Source organism: Molossus molossus, unplaced genomic scaffold, assembly GCF_014108415.1.
Source record: "Molossus molossus isolate mMolMol1 unplaced genomic scaffold, mMolMol1.p scaffold_m16_p_1, whole genome shotgun sequence".
Taxonomy (NCBI): domain Eukaryota; kingdom Metazoa; phylum Chordata; class Mammalia; order Chiroptera; family Molossidae; genus Molossus; species Molossus molossus.
In genome coordinates this window covers 34,114,687-34,135,349 of record NW_023425344.1, presented here as the reverse complement: position 1 = coordinate 34,135,349, position 20,663 = coordinate 34,114,687, and the positions used below count along the sequence as shown (strand labels likewise).

At 34.9% G+C, this 20,663-nt stretch overlaps 1 protein-coding gene across 3 annotated transcripts in view; it reads left to right on the top strand.

Moving 5' to 3' along the window:
- GABRA4 (gamma-aminobutyric acid type A receptor subunit alpha4) overlaps positions 1-20,663 on the top strand; it is a 63,659-nt gene that overhangs the window by 20,040 nt on the left and 22,956 nt on the right. For 2 of the 3 annotated variants that reach the window (XM_036268677.1, XM_036268669.1), the window contains exons 7-8: positions 1,011-1,163; positions 7,470-7,711. In XM_036268677.1, the coding sequence (XP_036124570.1) occupies positions 1,011-1,163; positions 7,470-7,711 (395 nt within the window). The remainder of the gene's footprint in view (positions 1-1,010; positions 1,164-7,469; positions 7,712-20,663) is intronic. The other variant, XM_036268687.1, reaches the window with a different exon arrangement.

Sequence of the window (20,663 nt, the reverse complement as noted above, 5' to 3'; positions counted from 1 at the left end):
CCTCCTTCTCTTTACAAAAGTAAAAGCAAAATATAAAGCTTAGTTGCAAAATACATTAAGGGTATATGTTACAGCTGTCACATAGTAGATGGATGATTATTATTGATGATTCTTGATCTATATTTGCTTTTGAAATGTGAATGGAAAGAATCATAGGATTTAGTTTTTATTATTCTTAATGGGAAAAATTGACTAATTATTGCTTGTTCTAAAATTATTCTTTATATACACATATTGCCAGGAAAAAAGTATTTTTTGAAAACATTCATTTTCTAGCCTGCAAGTGGAATTGGAAACAAGTGGGATTTGAGGCTTCTGAGTCTTGGGTTTCACAGTCCATGAGTGAGGCTACTAACTCCTAATATATTCCTTTTAGATGTAACTTTAAAAATATTTATCAACAACTACAAGAAATCTTATGGTTTGTTTTCCTTATTAGCTTTTTTAGATTTCTGTCTAAATACCAATAAATTCCTGAACTTCAGGGTGTTGTTTATGGTTCTATGTTATATATGTCTCTTTATCTTTCTTCATAGATACAACATTTAGAAACACAGTTCTTTCCTAACACTAAGGCAATAAGGCAGCATATATGTATACAAAATGTTTATCTGTGTATTTTAATTCTATTTAAATTTAAGCTTTACATGTTTTTCAATGAAAGTTAGGTCTAAATTTTCTCTCAAAAGTTGCTGAAAATAAAAGCTAATTGCTTTCATAGTACTAGGATTTTAAAATAGAAAGCACTGTAAGAATTTTTAAAAAGTTATAGCTTACTTTCTTAAATTGCTTAATCACTGTGTAGAACAAAAATGTATTTCTGTGTAATGATATACAATATCATTTTCCCTCTCATTAGGAACTACATATTTCTTTATGTTTGTTTGCAGTGCACAATAGATCATTTCTTTGCTTAGAATGCTTTTTTGTTAGTCTGAAATGTGATTAGGAAGCCGTGGAATAACTGGCTGCAGAACCAATAACACATCTTTGTCATGTTTTATTTGTAGGTGAATATGTGGTTATGACAGTATACTTCCACCTCAGACGGAAGATGGGTTATTTTATGATCCAGACGTACATTCCATGTATTATGACAGTGATTCTTTCCCAAGTTTCATTCTGGATAAATAAGGAATCAGTCCCAGCTAGGACTGTATTTGGTAATTGCAATTCATTTCTTGGGTATTTTTGTTCATATTACATTTGCTTATGATTTCATGGGAATAGCTCTTAGATATCATTTCTAAGAAAATATTAAACAGTAATATATCAGACTGTGCTGAGTAAAGAATCATATACACTTTTATTTTTGTATCTAACCAGTACAAAGGAATAAGGTTTGAGGGGTTATGGCTGGTTCATCCCTTCCTTTGGCCCCATAAGTTTTCCCTTATTGAGACCAGGCAGGTAAAGACTAAGTGTGAATCTGGATACAATTTCACTTTTGGTGGTATTCTTGGGCTCCTAGCCTAATGCTGTGTAATTGAATTAAAATTATATCTAGGTATTAAAATGAAATGCACTGGGAGCTTAAAATAAAACAAATAAAAGTCATGGCTGAATGAATATGAAAGCCTAGAATCATTTGCCTTTTAATGAAGAGGAACAAAATGCAAATTGTTTAAATGCGTTGAATTGGAAGGTATTACCTAGCTTATTGGCTCCTTGTTATAGTCTTTCTACATTTTTTTTCTGAACACAACATATATTTTTGCTTTTATAGTGGCTTTTTATATGTCATATTTTAAACTATATGAAGTACAGAAAACAGGAGTTTTATATTTTTATGGCTGTTAAATAAGTCTTTTACCTATCAGTCATGCTTTTAAATAAAATTAGTCATGATATTTATTTGATTGAATATATTTCTCCATTTTTTTCATGTTGATTGTGAGTAGTGAAAGCATTCAGTAGTGATATTAGAAGGAAAACTATCAGAATTTCTCTGGAATGGAGGTACAGTTCTCACAAGAGATATCAATTCTCTCCCTGCTTTTTCACTTGGTAAGATCAAAGCCCTTATCACGGAGCTGAAGGTATGCTGGTGAGAAGGAACTAGAGAGGGAGGTGGGAGCTTCTCAGCCCACGGTCCCCATCCTTTTAGAGAACTGATGATAAGGGTGTCTCAGTTTTCCATAAACACCCCCGTACCCCCCCCCACACCTTTAATTCTAGAAAAGGTATTGGAATCCTACCTGGGAAACTCACAGAAGGGTTATCATGGGGGACAGGGTGTGACTTTGGGAAAGCATTGAGCATGTATAATGGCACAGACTACTTCACAGAGTTGTGAGGCTTCAATTAACGAATACTGCACGTTGCAAGCATTGAATAAATTTTTACTATTAAAAATAGATGTGACAGAGAGAAAACAACAAATCTAAGTTTTAGACTCCAATCGGTTGGGATTTACAACACAAATCGGCCACTTATTTTCTCCATCCACAAAATTGTGATAATACATCTCTTCTCCACAGACTGTGAGAATTTAGATTTATGTGCAGTACTCATCACATACATGTACAGAGCACCGAGAACATGTTTGTTACTCTCTCTCATACTTCTCTTATGCAGGGGAGATGATTTTTTTCTAACTTGATTTCCTTGACTTTTAATTGTTTTTAAAGAAAACATTTTTCTATTGTGTAATAATAGGCACTCTGCCAGGTTATCTCATTTATCTCATTTTGTGCTAACACTAACCTTTTACACCTCGTGTTCAGAGACAGCCTGACTGGGCAGGAAGTATCTGCGGAACACCGGATTAGGTCCCTTAACTTCTCTACAAATAACATTACTATTTCAGGAACTATCATCATTTATAAAAAAAATGCAATCACTATACACATATTATTTTCATTGTTCCATGGTCATAAAGAACTTCTAGAACAGGACATACTGACCTATTATTGGTGCCTCTGATGAAGAGGTAATGGTGTCATAGGGCAGAGTCTGCAGCCGGGCATCCTGGTTTCTAACCTCACGCTCTACCACTTATTAGCTATGAACCTTCAATGAATTACTTCTGCCTGTTTCCTTGTGTGTTAAAACAGGTTGAAATTCACAGTGTTTCCAAGTGGATTCAATGAGTTAACTTGTATAAAGCATCTGGAACAATGCCTACCACACATTTGAGTATCATTTACTATTATGGTATCCATGCTCCCATCTGCCTCATTTGAGAATCACTATAATGTGAATGTTCTCTGTATTTTATTGTTATTTGATTGATTGATAACTTTGAATGTTTTCTTGTTTGGCTACAAACTGATGACCAATGTTCTGTCTAACTTATCCCTAAGTAATAAAAATTTTCAGTGCTGTGGGGAGGAATAGCATTGATTACAGCTGTACCCCCAACATTTCCTATCCAGAGAAGACACTATAAAGAAATTAATTAGTATATAGTAATGATACTGGTAATACTATTGATAATGCTTATAAGTTTGCCATATTCTGATAAGGGTCATCTTATTTCATCTTTACAATAACTCAGTGAGATAGGAATTATTAATATTTATGAGTAAGGAAAATGACTCAGAAAGATTAAGAAACTTGTATGAAGTCACATACTTAAAAGTGATGGACCCAAGACAATTTCTGTCTAACTTTGGGAACTCTGCCATTTCTATTTTGACATTCTGCCTTCACAGGGGATATGAGGATATATGGGGGCTTGTGGAAAATTCCAGAGCTGCTGAGTGGAGATTGTATGAATATGTGCTGAAGATACTTTGTTGGTAGCTTTTTCAATTAGAAATGTGACATTTCTGTCCTGTGCTCATGTGCCAAGATATTATTTTGACTGACGAGGTAAATTATGTCCAACAGTTAAGTCTTCAAAAACCTAAGATATAACAAAATGGTAATAATTAGACTGTTCAACAAGGCTCTAAGGTGATATTTCCCTAAGAAACTTAAGTTTTAAGTATTTGAGGGGCATTAGCAATCTGTTTCATATGAGAACTAGGCAAAAAATTAATTCTGGGCTGGTATTTATCTTCCCTAATTCTTATTTTCCTCTTTACTCAAGAAGAGAATTTGCTAGGTCAGGGATTCACTGGAGATCATACAAAAACAACCCCCCACCCCCAAAATCAGTGTAAATACGAGAAGTAGAGTGAGCTAAGTTCTCTCCAAAGGCCTTCTATCTCCAAAGTTGTATGCCTCTAAGTTTTCTAATTATTCCAGTGTGGTAAAACATTAAACCTGAGTAAATGCCAGCTGGCATATCAAAATCACTGCTAGTTCAGTTTTCTAGGAGGAGCAGCCAGAGTTGTACTCTTGTGTATAGCCTTAGCCTACTCCACGCTTCCTCTCCCAGCTCCGGGACCAGCCAATGTGGTGCACATTCAGCATTCTAAAAACAGGGACTGGCATCAATACTTGAACATGTCAAAAATATTCTATGGTTTTTGAAATGTTTTCAAGGGTAAATGCCAGCTAAGCCATTTAAACAGAGCACTGTATTCCTGGATACGGAGGAAGCATGGCTTCATATCTGAAGGGTTGGTGTCTATTGGTTGTTCTTTTGGTGTTTATTTAACCAAATGTTCCACCTAAAATAGTTCTTGTCATGCTAGTTCTTTAAATTTGAACTGTAGGCACAGAGAACTTTTTAAGGGATGGGCACTTCAAACACTTAACCAGTTGTTTGTGCCAATTACTTTCCTAATTTTGGCAACAGTCATAAAATATGAACCATAATATCTGGAGAGCTACTCTACAGACTTTAAAATCAAGTTGACTCAAAATAGTGAAAGAAACAGAAAGTGACCACATATCCAACATTTTTTTGTATTGATGTCCAGAGCATCATTTAACATCTTCATGAACTCTATGATCTACCCCTTAAGAATCAGAAAGTAATTTTTGGACTCACAGCTCAATCACTGCATTAATAATCTGCTTAGTGGACATTAATAAGGTAATTTCTTCACATGATAGCAGGAAAATATGAAGAACATTACTTCTGATCCTCAAGAAAATTGTTCTATTACCAAAAAAAAAAATGTTCAGAGCAACATGGGGAATTCTAAGTTGTTTATATTTGATTTCAGTATTTGTTGTTGTTGTTTATTATCACCTATCACATTATGGTCTCTGAGTTCTGAGTAGTAGTCTTTTTTTGTTTTAAATCCTCACTCGAGGATATTTTTCCATTTATCTTCAGATAGAGTGTGTGAGAGAGAAAACATCGATGTGAGAGAGACACTGAATGGTTGCCTCCCGCATGACTCCAGTCAAGGCTGGGGACCAAACCACAATTGAGGTACGTGCCCATGACCGGAATTGAACCCCAAGAGTTCTTAGTCCATGGGTTGATGCTCTAACTGTTGAGCCAACCTGTCCAGGGCAAGTATTATTATTATTTTTTCTTTATTGATTTGAGAGAGAGAGAAAGGGAGAAGGAGAGAGAGAGAGAGAGAGAGAAACATCGATTGGTTGCATGTGGCCCTTCCCCCCACTGGGGATTTGGCCCACAACCTGGGCATGTGCCCTGACTGGGAATTGAACTGGCGACGTCTTGGTGCATGGGTCAACACTCAACCACTGAGCCACACTGGCTGGGCCAGGGCAAGTATTCTTATTAAGCTGTACTCTTTGCATTTTATTTCCAAGTGCTTTCAGCATAATTTATAGACTATCAGAGAAAATATACCTAAGAAAGTTATTGAATATTCTTGAATTCTTAATAGGCCATTAAACTTAAATTATTATGAATAAGGAAAAAACTGATTTATCTTCAAACTCTGTAGCTAAAATTTTTCACAATTACTTTAAGGTGTATTTAATGCATCTCACAGCCAGCATGGAAATGATGCCATTTCTCTGAGATTGAAAAAGGAGGCCTTAACTTTGTAAAATTGTTTTCTGAAACAAAGTCTTGTAAATTCGTGCTATTGCGTGTTCAAGAGAGTTAGGTATCTATGTTTGAACAACAATAAAAACAAAAAAAATTTAAATTATTTTATACTAATAAAATGCTAAAAATATCATAAACTTTTTATAAAGGGAATGCAACCAAATTCTCAAATTTTATTCACTGTATAGTTTATGGAATGATTTAAGATATATAGCTCATACAATGCACAGTTACTTTAATTTTTCATGTTCTAAACATTGACAATTCAGAAGGGACTGGAGAGAAAATGGATTGCTAAGAAGCTAGAAAAAATGAGTTTTTATTTACTGTGCATTTATCATGTGCCTGGCACCATGTAATATATTATAATAAATCCTGGAGCAATATTAGACACATTTGCTCTCACAGAGGCTACATCCAATAAAGTTGGAACAATTAAGCAACAATACAAGGTAGAATATAATTAAATGCTGAGTTGAAAAGACAGTATAATTTCTCCCTAAATCAAAATATTATTATACCTTTATTATTGCATGAATCTCACAATCTCTGTAGTTTAACATACATAGTTTGGCTTTCAGCTAGGGATAGGCATGGACTGGAATATATCATTTAGATGCCTCCATCATTATCATCATCATCATCATCATCATCATCATCATCCCCAAATAACTGGGCATATCAAGGAGCAATTGTACACATTATATAGAATGAGTTTAAGTGGATATAGCAAATCCACACAGAAATTTCTAAGCTTAACTATATAACATGGATTAGATATAAAGATAGACAAAGATTCAGAAAGGGACAACTGTATAAATATTAACATGGTTCCAGTGACAAGTGGGATTTTCCCATTGAGAATAAGAACTAATCTTTTTCCTGGCTGAGAAGGCTTTCCTGGAGGTGATATGCTTCAGGAGTCTATTTATGGAAAAAAAACTACCTCTATTCTTGCTGCAAATATTTTTCTCCCAACCATAAATCGATGGGTGGTAGATGTCTAATATTTTTAATACCAAAATGTTCTAGAAATATATTTTCAGGAATATACCTTTATTGTTTTATATAAATCTAGGTCTTTCAAAACTAGTGAAGTTATTAATTCAATAGGTTATATCCAGTTAAAGATTGTAAATATCTACAATATGTGCTTTTTTCTGGTAGTGATTCTCAATAGCAGTGGACCATGCCTACCCCAGAAATTCTGATGTCCCAATCTTCCATGCTACTAGCACTTCCTATTACGTGTGTGTGTGTGTGTGTTAAGTGTATCAGGTATGTTGGTTCAGTTACAATATGCACTAGGTGCCTGACATAGTTTCAATCATTATGGCAAACCCAATAGGTAGGTAACAATGGAAGCCCAGTGAATTTTCATAACTTAATCCAAGTCACACTGAGCCAACAGTAGAAAAGCCCATGCTAAATCCACTGAACCACTAGGATTAGAATCTTCTTAAAGATGATTTGGTTTGAATTACAAAGTTTGTCACCTCATCAACCACCCCACCCACCAAAATCCTAGGTTTTGTTTTGTGTTTTGTTTCCCCATAGAAGTGATGGTAAAGTATTTTGTCTCTGCTCTTTTGCCTTGAAGGAATAACCACAGTCCTCACCATGACCACACTGAGCATCAGTGCACGGCATTCTTTGCCCAAAGTGTCCTATGCTACTGCCATGGATTGGTTCATAGCTGTCTGCTTTGCTTTTGTATTTTCCGCCCTTATTGAGTTTGCTGCTGTCAATTATTTTACCAATATTCAAATTGAAAAAGCCAAAAAGAAGACATCGAAAGCCCTCCAGGAAATTCAAGCGAAGCATCCTGAAGCACCTCTGCAGGTATTTGACTCAATTTCCTTCAATTCAAGATTTGAGTTTCGTGGTCAAATTTACCTTGCCAAGGGGGAAAAATTTTAACTTGAAATACTGATGACAATTTGTAAGTTATTTAAAAATCTAGAAAAATATGAAAGGCTTATTAAAAATTTAAACTTTATAATTGTGATTAAAGACTTAAAAATTAAAACAGCTTCAGATGAGCCAGATGGTGCTGGTTGTTTGAAAGTTCTTTTCAAAATTAAAAGTTCTTGAGAGAAAGGGGCAACATCTTCTGTATACTGTTACAGTAACCTGTGGGTATCCTTGAGTGGGTTGGAAATGTGTTATAGTAGAGTTCATTGAACAAAGTAAAACAGCAGTTCTTGACATGGCCCATAGAAGACTCATAGTTGTAGTTGATGAATACTGAAGACCGAGAATTCTTGTTGTAAAGGGACAGAGCCAAAAGGATGTGGAAACCTAACAAGAGCTACTATAATTCACATTGGACATGTGATTCTGTGATTTAGAAAAATAAATTACTAAAGTGATGCTTTCCGTATGGAAATTCCAGTTGTACAAAAATAGCAAGATCATCACAAAAAGAAGAAAGCAAACAACCCCCCCCCCCTTCCCCTTCTCTTTCACATCCCCTCACCCTTCCCACCCCTTCCTCCTGGGATATTCCACTCTCTTTCTTTCTCATTCTCACTCATTCATATTCTTTCTTGAATCAGCAAAATATCTGTGGTCACTTATACACAGCTTTATTTAGTTGCCACAAATGGTAGTCTAAAACTCCCTTTGTATGTGCCCAAATCTAAGTGTAAATAAATCATCAACTTTATTCTCTATAGGTAATAACTCCTTCCCTTACTTATTCACTCATTTTTCTTTTTCCCATTCATTTAACAAATATACATTTAATACCAATGATGTGCCAAACCCTCTTTATGATCTGAGAATAAAAAATATACACTCCCCACCCCCAACAGAATGTCCTACACTATGGAGCTTACATTTAAGTATGTAGGACAAAGAAAGGGAGACAGGTGATATTTAAAATGATGACTAATACAACACTTGGAGTGCTAGGTGGTAATGGTGCCATGGCAGTGCTGAGGGACGGGCTGGGCAGTGTGAGGAGGGTGGGATCTCATTTGGCACACAGGTGGTCAGGGAAGTAAGTCCTCCAGGAGAAAATGGCAGCTTAACAAATTAGGTCTGGTGTTCACTCTGGCAAACACCAGGCTGTTTAGGGTCCTACAGATTATAACCCTTCTCCTATAAGGTCCTGGGCACTGGTTCTCCTAGATTGGTGTGTGAGCAGGTAGGAAAATCACTGCCCTCCCAATAAGTCAGTTTTGATAGCTTACATTTCCCTCTAAGGCAGCGGTTCTCAACCTGTGGGTCGCGACCCCTTTGGGGGTCGAATGACCCTTTCACAGGGGTTGCCTAAGACATAACAGTAGCAAAATTACAGTGATGAAGTAGCAACAAAAATAATTTTATGGTTGGGGGTCACCACAACATGAGGAACTGTGTTAAAGGGTCACGGCATTAGGAAGGTTGAGAACCACTGAAGGAACTCACTTTATCAAGGTTTTCAAAATTAGTAGCATGGATTTTGTATACTATTTTTAGTTAAAAAAAACTGATTATGTGTAGTTTTATCCTCTTTCCCATTCCCCATAGGTAGCCCTCTCTGCCTTTTACTGTTGTTTTATTCGCTCTCCTTTGTTGTGTTGAGACCTTGGTAGAAGAACTCTGTTTACTGTTCCCTTTTTAAAAGTATCAACTCTCAGATATACTTATTTATTTAATTTACTATTTCTGTTTTCTAATTAATGATTCTTGGTTTATTTTAATTCTAGCTTTCTGCAGATTAATTCTTTTACTCTTTTGTTAGCTTCTTGAGTTTCATTCTTACTAATTTATTTTCACTGTCTTTTATTTAATAATAAGTTTCCTTTTATTACAATCAGATTTTTTTTTTTTGCATACAGCTTTGGTCATATCATAACTTTTGATATATATTATCATAATTACTTGCTAAATATTCTGCAATTATGTTCCTGGTTTTCACTGAAAGCTAAGAATTATTTGGAAGAAAATATTAAAGTTTTCAAATGGGATTTTGTTTGTTTATTTAGCTCCACTGTTTATTTTTAGCTCAGGGATGTTACCTGTATAGATTTATATGTTATTGATATTTTTATTATATCCTGAGTTATGCTGAAAGCTTATAAATGTTTAATGGCAATTTGAAAGGAATTATTTAGTCAAGTTTACTTAAAACATTATTATATCACCCTCTTAATCAGTCACCTCTTCTTAATCTTTCAAATACCAAAAAAGATATTTTAAAAATCCTCTTACTAATATTATGATTGTTAATGTTTTGTATTTTAACTATTTTTGTCTTATACACTTTAATACTGTGATATTCAACCTGTAAAGATTTATAACTGCTCCATTTCCACATGCATTTAATCATAAAATAACCCTTTCCCTCCCCCATAGTGCTGTTAGCTTTTAATTATATATGGTCTACTTATAATATTTAAAAATATTATTTCTTAATACTAACTTTTATAATATACTTTTATTGCTGAATTTTTCTTATTCTTTTGTTTCTCATGTACTTTGAAAGCTATATATTATAGTTTTATACATTAGTGATTGTCTTTAAGTTTTAAAACAAAGTATCTCTACTTATGACTTTCTAATAGTATTGAAATTATAAATTATACTGACTCTCTCACATAGCTGTTAACTCCTTCCAGACCCAGGATTGCTCACTTCCAAAGATTCTAGATGTAGAGACATTAATGTGTATACTTTTTTTTCTGTTTATGCTGAATTTCTGTAGCTCTCTTCATTTTTGCAAAATGATGAGAGTCCTTGCGTTAGTGTTAGAGTGGAATATTATAAATACTTAAAAGTACCACTTAATCAGAATATAACTATTCTACAGGATTTTCAAATGGGGAAATGGAACCAATAATATTTTATTGCTTCTTGAAACATATCTCTTAACGATAGTGATTGTGGTTGCTGGTAAATGCTTGGGTGAGCATATCCATTTGGCTAAGTCTACCCTGACTCAGTAACTCCTGTGGGCAGCGTGGGCAGCATGCCGGGTGCAAATGGCATAATCAAGATCAGCAAGATAAAATTTGTTCGTGAAAGGCATAGAATCATAGCATTTAAGGGCTGGGAAGAAATTTTATAATAAAACTATACATCATACGCTTTATGTCCTCTAACAAGTGTGACTCTGTATGTGTGATGACTTAGGTCTCAGTAGCAGTTTACTTGGAGAATCTCTGTGTTCTAAAGACAGTGATTAATGGGTTGGCCTACCCAACCTCCTGACTCCAGGTTGCTGCCATACCACTGCTGGCTTTGGAGTGTCCTTGTCATTGAGTGGCCTCAACACCAAGTTTGACTTTGAAGGTTGAGAACATATTAAAATTGAGGAAGAGAGAAGAAAATAAAAAGATAAATAAGGAGAAGGAAATCAAGAAGGGGAAAGTGCGTGTTAAGGGCAAATTTTAAAACATGCTAATGGTGCCTAGTTGGTATGGCTCAGTGGATTGAGCATCATCCCATGGACTGAGAGGTCCCGGTTTGACTCCCAGTCAGGGCACATGCCTCGGTTGTGGGCTAGATCCCCAGTGGGGGGTGTGCAGGAGGCAGCTAATCAATGTTTCTCTTTCACATCGATGTTTCTCTCTCCCTCTCCCTTCTTCTCTCTATAAAAACATCAATAAAAACATATTTTAAAAAAACAAAACGTGTTACTGGACATAAATATTCTAAGAATCTTATAAGGCTTGGAGTTTCAGTGGAAATTCTAATCAGATAGGTGAAATTTTCTCATTCAAATATGTGTTCTAATTAGTACGGCTATTTGCTTATTTAAATGGTGCTGTCTTTGTTTAAAATGTGTTTAAACTTCTCCTTTGGAATTGCCTTCAGAGTCTACATGGCAATTAGTAATTTGATAGTCCTTTAGGTAAGCTCAATGATGGTTTGATTCATTGTTACTATATGTGATCTATGGACTGTGAATGACCTGGCAGAGGTTTATAGTGACCATTTCTATTCTTTGGGAATTGGAAAGCCTATGGTTTATGGAATATTCATAAAGCAAGGAGGAAAGGCCAATTGGCAGAATCTAATAGCAGCTATGGGCAGCTTGAGTATGTCTTTGAGCATCTCAAAAGCCAAAAGCAGCTGTTCTATTTTGGCTCAGCGTTACCTTGATTCTGCCTTTGACTCTGTCCTTTTATTATTTGAATTGAGGCCCATTCTTGTGGTTCTATCCTTCTATACCCTGAGTACTTCTTAGGGTATCTACTGTATCACCGATGAAGGTGATTTGGACTAATGTTTTAAGAAATACGTAACTATAAAATAAAAAAGGAAGATTTCTTAATCAAATTATATACATTTTTAAATCACTTGAAAATATAGTCTATAGTCCTTATTCAATCAGAAAGTATGCATTTATGCATGCATATTGTATCCCATGAAAAACCCAATGATATAATAACTAACATTACTTGAGCTCTTAAATTGTGTTAGGTAATATGTCATAAGCTTTAATGATTACACAATTTCGAGCTCACAATAACTTTTTAAAGATGAAGAAACTGAGGCTTGAAGTTGTTAAGTGATGTATTCAAGGGATAGTAAACCCAATATTTAAATTAATTCAGCTGTGTCTGAGTGCAGAGCTTGTTCTCTTAAACTGTATTTTATAATTTTTAATTTATGTCTATAAAGAATAGATATTAATATACATATAAGGTGATCAGCTTAACACATTCACATTTCTATGAATAAATAACAATAGCAAAATACTCTGAATGCTTTATATGTGCCAGTAATAAGAACTTTTACAGACAGGTTTTAAAACCTACCATATATGTTCTATTTTGATCCATGTTTTAACTAGTGAGGATATTAATAAGTAGGGATCAAGTAGTCTGCCCAAGGTCACCTATCTGGTAAGTGGCAGGGTCATGCCAACAAACCCTATGCTTTTAGTCCTCAAGCCTTAATGACAGATTGGAAATTTGGGGTGAGGGAAAGGGAGGATGAGCTAGATGGTGGTGGCATCATTCATTAGGACAGAGAAGGGAATGAAGCTTGTTTAATGAAGAATCTAATTAGTTCAAGTTTTGATAGGTATAAATTTCCATAGTAGAACATTTTCTCCTATCGCAGCATAATGTTGACTGTTTTTTTAAACTGATGTTTTAGAGAGAGAGGAAGGGAAAGAGAGATAGAAACATTAGTGTAAGAGACACATCGATTGGCTGCCTCCGGCATGGCCCCTATGGAGAGTTGAGCCTGCAACCAGGGCTTGTGCCCTGACATGAATGGAACCAGGACCTCTCAGTCCATGGGACAATGCTCAGTCCACTGAGCCACATCAGCTAGGCATGACTATTTTTTTTAAACTACAGGAGCATACTTCTCCATGGCTTACCTTTCCTTCCACATCTACCTAATTTGTCCCTTTCATTTTCACTGTAACTATGCTTCATGGACTTTTCAATTTTAAAGTGTTCACAGGCTTTTATAAGAATATTTCTAAAATTAATGTGCTATTTGCTCTTCTTAGAATTTTTAAGAAAAAGACAAATTTAATAAAGAATAATTCTAGGTGCTCCTTGGATTCCATAATTCAAAAACAAGGAAGAGAATCTCCTGTTTCACTATCTATCCTTCAAAGTCAATTTCTAGCCTTATTTTCCATATTTGGCTCATTCTGACTGATCTCAAGGACGTCTGGGATAGGGTCTAAAGGATCCACATCTACCAACCGGGGTTAATAATAAAACCCACCAGAAAAACTTATAGTGTGAATTAAATAACATTATGCTATGAAGTACAGAGCACAATGCTTAGTACCCAGTAAATAATCACTATAATTGTTATTATCCCTTTTCCTTACGCCTCTTCAACATTTTAAAGTATGCTTTACGTAATTTATCATTTATACTCTCCTAAAGACTTTTGTTTGAACTGTTTCATATGTGATTGCTATATGTAGCTAGCTAGATGGCAAGCTCTTTAAAAAAGTTGATCATGGCTTCATTCTGTTTTCTCATACAGCATATATATAGCATAGTGTTTAATAGAAACAGTTTATTGATGGATTATAATGAGCCAACTATAGGAATCAGACAATAAGAAGTGTGGTGCATCTAAAAACCAGTATATTGATCACCAATTTCCAAAAACATGGTCTTTTATGTAAAATTCTTCCTTGCTGGAGTAAATGTGAGCATCAGGCAGATGTAAGTAGAGAGCTTGAGCTGGATCACCGTGAGCCTCTAGAATAGCAGACAGCCATTCTTGGTGTTCTGAGACACACCTGTCAGCAGGTGGGCTTAGCTAGTGGGCAGCCAGAGAGATGAGGAGGATACTCCAAAATCAAAGAAAGCAAAACAAAAGGCATAAGTAAACCTACCAGTGCAGCTATACATTATAAGAAAAGACAGTTGGCTGTCCTGTGTCCTTTGGTCATTTGAGTCCTACCATTTGCACACATATCAGTGACTGTGACATTGGTGTTAAATACAATGATTTCCCAATGGTTGGTAATATACAAGCTTCATTCCATTCCAAGGGGGTATACAAAGTAGGTCAGTTTCAGATTTTCATTTCAATCATTCTCAAAGCTCCTCTTAGAAATGCTGTTTTTAAAATAGTATAAGCTAGCATGCAAAAAATGTTTATTTTTCCATTTGTACTTATTTTGTTCATATCTTGACTTAGTTTAAAATCTTTTTCCTTGGCAGTTTGGGAAAGGACATGAAGCAGGACTATCAATTCACCTGACATTTAGGTGTGCTTAAGATAGATTAATGACATTCTTTAAATCTCTTATAAATTGTACCTCCCCAAACTCATACTTTTCAGTATAAAATGTTCTGTAGATAGTAATGCTCTTTAGGCAATGAGTCATTGTTTAATTACACAATTATTAAACTGTATGATTTAAGTGACAAAAATATCAAAATTATGTTTTAACTCCAGTTATGTTTTCTATCTGTTAGTTTTGTTATGTGTCATGTGCTGATTCATGAGAAAATGTCATGTTGCTAATGTATGAGAATGTTAATCATTTAACAAGAGTTTACCAAGCACTACTTTGTACCAGTCACCATACAAGGCACTGTGGACTCAAAGACAAAACGTAGGAACTTAGTGTCATGAAGGAGACAGGCTACTTAATCTTGTAAGTGACTGTATTTAGTTTATAGAAATATACAATGTGAGTCTTGTTTTAGAATAAACAAGCATGCTTATAGTAGTGTAACCCTAACTCACATCCTCACTGCTGCCTTAGAACTGTCTGTTGAAATACCAATCTATATATCCAGTTACATATTGGGAACCTGTTATATTTACAGAATACCTATTAAGTGCCATTATACTGTGAATACTGTGCTCACTCCCTTTGTATATCTGAGAGTAGTGGGGAGGTAGACATTCAATAATTAATTTCAAATAATTAAATAATAATAAATGTGCAAAGTACTGTGGACAGGTAGAGAGAGCAATGATAAATTATATCAGAAAGAGTTAAACTGAGACTTCAAATTACCTTTGAAATGCAAAAAAAACCCCACAAGTTAAAGGATATCATTCAAAATGGCAAAGGGAGGAGAAGCAATCCATTTTCATAGCTTATTGAAACAACATTGTGCATATTTTACTAATTATTGGTAATAACATCACTTAGGAAGAAAAATCTCAACATTAGCATTATAATTGAAAATTTAGGTTACTTCCCTCTCTAGAAGAGAAATGTCATGATTTTAATGCTATAGTAGGAAGGCTAGATATATAGCTAGAGTTCAAGGAAGAAGTAAGGCATCTTGTGAACCTAGCATAATATAGTGTAGGGTATGTGTGGTTTAGATACAGATTATTAGTAAATTTGTTCATTTATTTTCGTGTATTATCTGTTTACAAATGTCATGGCAAAAGAATAAATTATGAAGTATATTTATATAGTACATAGAATTTGAAGTAGAATGTTGCCATTATCATATCATCATCATCATCTACAGAGTGTCTACTACACACACATAGTACTGGTTACTTTATGCATATATACATATACAGGATGAGTTATTGTGTTGCCATATACATATTTTATGGTTGATGAAATGAGTCTTGGTGAAGTATTTTGGAACTTTCAGATGCATGGTGCCACTTCTCATCTAGAGAAAACAGGCAGGCATAAAGGGATTTAATCTCTTTTCTCAGTTCCCCACTGTAGCTTTGATCATATAACCCAACATTTGGGTTTTTATTTCTCGTTAGATGATGAAGCTAGCAAGATTATCTCTCAATTTTCTTCTAATTTAAAAATCTATGTCATTACAAACTCATACATTCTCTATAACTAATTCTAGCTTGCTTTATACTCTTTAACATGTGCTTACTTTAGTAAAACCATATTTTTATGGTTCTTTTTGAGTTCACTGAGTTAGACCAAATTAAATATTCCGGTTGTGTTGAAAAATTCATACTGTTCTAACAGCCATAAAAATATCAACTATACTGTGCTACCACGATGCAGATAATATTTTAAACATTTTACATGCATTAACTCATATAATTGACATAACAATTCTGTCCTATTTTCATCCTATTTTACAGATGAAGAAGTTGAGGCACAAAGAGGCCTCAAATGATTTGTCTGAAATCATACAGCTGCTAAGTAACTGAGCCAAGATTTAAACCAGGTAGTCTGTCTCCAAAATCTAGTTTTATAACCACTAGATATTACTGTCCCTCAATTATAACCTACTAGCTCAACTGCATACCCTCCACGGTGACTATTGCTGTTACTTACTATCCATCTCAGTCCTAATTTTTCTGAAAACTGTGTTGATCTTCATACTGCAAAAAATGTAAGCCAAAAAAGTTTCATGCTTTGAAACTTTATCCCATTTATAAACAAGCACTGTTCCTTAGCTAGTAGTTCAGTTTACATAGAAACCAAAGTCATAGACAATTAGTCACATTCTCCTTATCGCCAACTTTGCATAAAATATATGTAGATTTTTTCAAAGCTAAAAAACACCAATTGATTTAACACAGCCATTTCAACAAACTGTAGACCTACCCAAAGTGCCCCCCCCCTTTTTTTTGGCATTTTAAACATTTAAAGAACCTTCAAAGTATTACTATTATTTTTTGGTTTGAAATAACCTCTCTTACATGCACTAATATAGTAAATCTATAAAATGTATTTACAACATATATTCAGAAGAATGTTTTAAACATTGTGGGGAAAATTTTAAAGAAGTTCAAGGGATAGTTTTTGCCCTAAACAAATGTATACAATGTCATGTGACAGAGTATAGTGATGCAAATAATCAAGAGGAGCAAATATTCCTTACAGACCAAGGGGTTCCTAAAAACATGCTACACTTGGGGAGGGTCCTGTGGGAGAACTCAGCCTGGCCAGGAGGTATCCTTTATTGATGATCAGCAGACGAAAGAGTAGCAAGGAACTAAATACCATTATTTGGTTTTTGATATTTATGAACTAACTTAAGAAAGATTCTAGAATTGCTATGTAATTAATAAGCTATTATTCATATTGGTGGAAATTTTATTACTTCGCCATGTACTCCATTACTTCTTTAGCACATCTGGCACAAACTTGCTAAAAGCCTAGCATATACCCAGAAACACCTACTGATTGATTTCATTCCTCTTACAACTGAAATCGAGGCGCGATGGCCTAGGATAACAATGTATGAAAGAATCATACATTTTCCCTAGCAAAATGTTATCATCAAAGGGTTTTTATGGTGTTTCAAATTTTTATTAATTTGGTAATTAATTTTTAAATTTATGTTAGCAATATGAATGGCCTACTACTTTTTAGAGTGAAAAAAATTCAGTCATCTTCAAAAATACACAGCCACTTGTTTAGCTACATTTCTAGCAAGTTCTTTCCTTAAGCTATTGAGTAAGATTACTCATTCTTTTGCTTATTTAGCTAAGCTGCCAATGTCCATTTTGCTATTTTGAGGAGCTAATTTTTCCACAGCATAATATATATCACTAAATCTCTAGCTTTTCACTCAGCCTCAAGTGATGTAGAAGTTTCAAGAAACATCAGTTTGGGTATTATTATTTCACTTAAACCAATTCGAGAATATTGTGTATAAAGTGTCTTTGGTAGAAGGAAATTATTAGGTATTTTGGTCAATTTAAGGAGAGGACGCTTTCCACTCAGATCATATGGCGTAATATGTTTTTCTTAATATTTTCTAGTGTTTGATATTTCACAAGTTTCTTACGCTTCCTAGCTTCTTTGCTTGAATGATAAATCCTATTCCTTCCCAAGGTCTCTTCTGCTGCCCTTGTTAGTGATGCTGAATTTTCACATTTCTCTTACATAGTTATTCTGCAGGATTCTGTTCTGCCTCAATTTCTCTCTCTTGAACTTTGACTTCAATTCTTATAATTGTAATATTTTCATATAGTTGACTAGTATGTGAATTTCTTTATTTTCTCAAGTTTCATGATTCCCCAACAAAGTAGTCCAGTTAATTTGTCTTTTCTCTAAAATTTTCTCTCTTTTGTGGGTAGGTTGGCTAAAAAAAAACTTTTGAAGTTACTTTTACTTATTTTTGTGTGACTAATTGAAAACAGTTGTGGGATTCATAGACAGAATAAAGGCTGTCTTTAGGGGATTCGAAGAAGGAAATGGGAGTATGTGGATGAAGGTGGAGTTTAGTTTCTCTGTGAGCACTTTCTATTTTTGCCCCCTAAAATGTTTTCCAAAGCCCAATAAGCTTAATGTGAATATCAAAGTGTCCCTTAAAAGTAAAGTTGTGTACGATGAAAATATTGGAGAAAGGGTGAAGGTATAAAGGAAGAAAGGTCCCCACAACTCTACTTTCGCTTTGGCCAGGTCTTTGGCACTTGAGAATTGACATCTTCAAAGAGAATTTGGCAAAAGGTGGTGGGGAGTTTGTCTGTATCCAAAGAGCAGAAAGTCCTCTTCTTATACAATATAATTATACTGCTGTGTCCAGCATTACCAGTTATGGGCACCTTTGAACATCTGGGATTAGTATATTGGACATACTTTTAAAAACATTTTGAAGAATGTAAACCTTAACACCAATGCTTAGCACAGAGCCTGATGCCCAGTAAATGCCCATCCAATTTGTTGACTGAGTCAATGAATGAATAAATGAATGCAATTTAGTTTATGCCAAATATTATCAATAATAGTAACATTGACAGGGAAGAGAAGTCCTAGATGACAACAGTAATAGGGAAAACTTTCATAAACACATTTCAGCGTGGCTTTTTTACTTTTTGAGGCCCACACACAGCTTTGGGGTTACTAAAGGAAATCTGTAAAGCTTTTATTCTTGACCCAAAGCCACCTCGCTTCTTTGGAATTTCATATATAAAGTAACTACTACTCCAATTCTTTCATTGGCTGTGCCTGGGACTCTCAGTTTGATTGTTTGAGTTGTCCCTTTCTCCTAATGTAGATGTGCTACTTGATGGGAGTTGAAAGTCATGCTCAATTTTGCTTTCAGGCTATACCTGGAACACAAGGAAAGGTCCCCTGGTTTTTATCTGTGGGAAAAGGATCTAATTGATACCCTTCTGAGAGCCAGTTGGAATGTAAAAGCTCCTGCTTACAAGAAGAGAAAAGGAGGGCTCCTTGGAGCTGAAAAGGTGCTTCCCTGAAAAGTAAGCAAGAGCTACACAGCCATATAGAACTGGCTAGTTATATTCTTAGAGCAGATCCTAAATTAAAAGATGCGGAAGCAGCAGTAAACAGACAGCATGGGCTGGGAACTTGACCTTCACTGGCTGCTCCTTCCATGAAGAAATGACCCTGTGTTTGTTTTGAGAAAAGCACAGTTTTATTCGGTTAAACCATATTGAAAATACCATTTTGCTGATCAAAACTAGTTTTCTAAAAAATGTCATCATGGTCTTTTGAACTAAAGATAAGGCCTAGATTTGATTTACAATTGCTTTATCAGCTGCCTTTTAAAATTTTTACAGCAAAACAGGTAATTAGTGAGAAATTGTCCTAATATTGTAGAGATGACTAGCATTCATTCTAAAATTTATGAGTTAGTTTACTTGTTTCCAAGACAAAGATTTAGGTTGGAGCTGAGAATGTCACAGCCTAGGAGCTATATTCGGTGTGCCTGGGGCTGATGGGGGTGCATCCTCTGGGGGCATCTGGATGTTCTCAGTAGGACTGTCAGTTTCTTTCATTTTAACTTGAAGCAGCTGAGGCTTGTACAGAGGCACAGCTCAACAGGGGAGGCACTCTCCCTGGTGCCTCGCTCACCATGCTTACTTCTGCAAGCAAGAACACCACTTGGCTGGAGCCGCAGCCAGTCCTGAAAAATGTTAACATGCTTGTTGCTTAATGTTTGCCAACGGGCTGATCTAAAAATGGCACCAAGGAGGTTACCTATTATCCACAGAACAAGACTGAAATAGATTATGTTCAATGGGGACCTGATCTGCTGACAGAAGCTATATTAGTAACCCTGAACAGTTCATAAAAATAGAACGAGATTTTTACACGGTGAATCCTGTTTGTTTTTTTTGTTGTTGTTATTAATTAAAAAAAAAATTCTCCTCTGGGAGCATTCAGTATTTAAGTTCTTTTTCTCTTATATTTATTTTTCCATGGTGTTTCTTTATGGATATTGCCATTTATTTTTCATAAATCATTCATTTTGCACATTTGCAATGGGTAAATACCCTTTGTACCAGGCCAAATTTATTTTATCAAATTTATTACTATATATACTTTAAAGAAGTATACTGAAGCATCATTGAGATAGAATATGGAAAGATTTAAAAACCATCTTGAAACATGCAGATTTTCCCTGTCATCTTCAAATGCCTAATAAAGTAGAATTGTTTT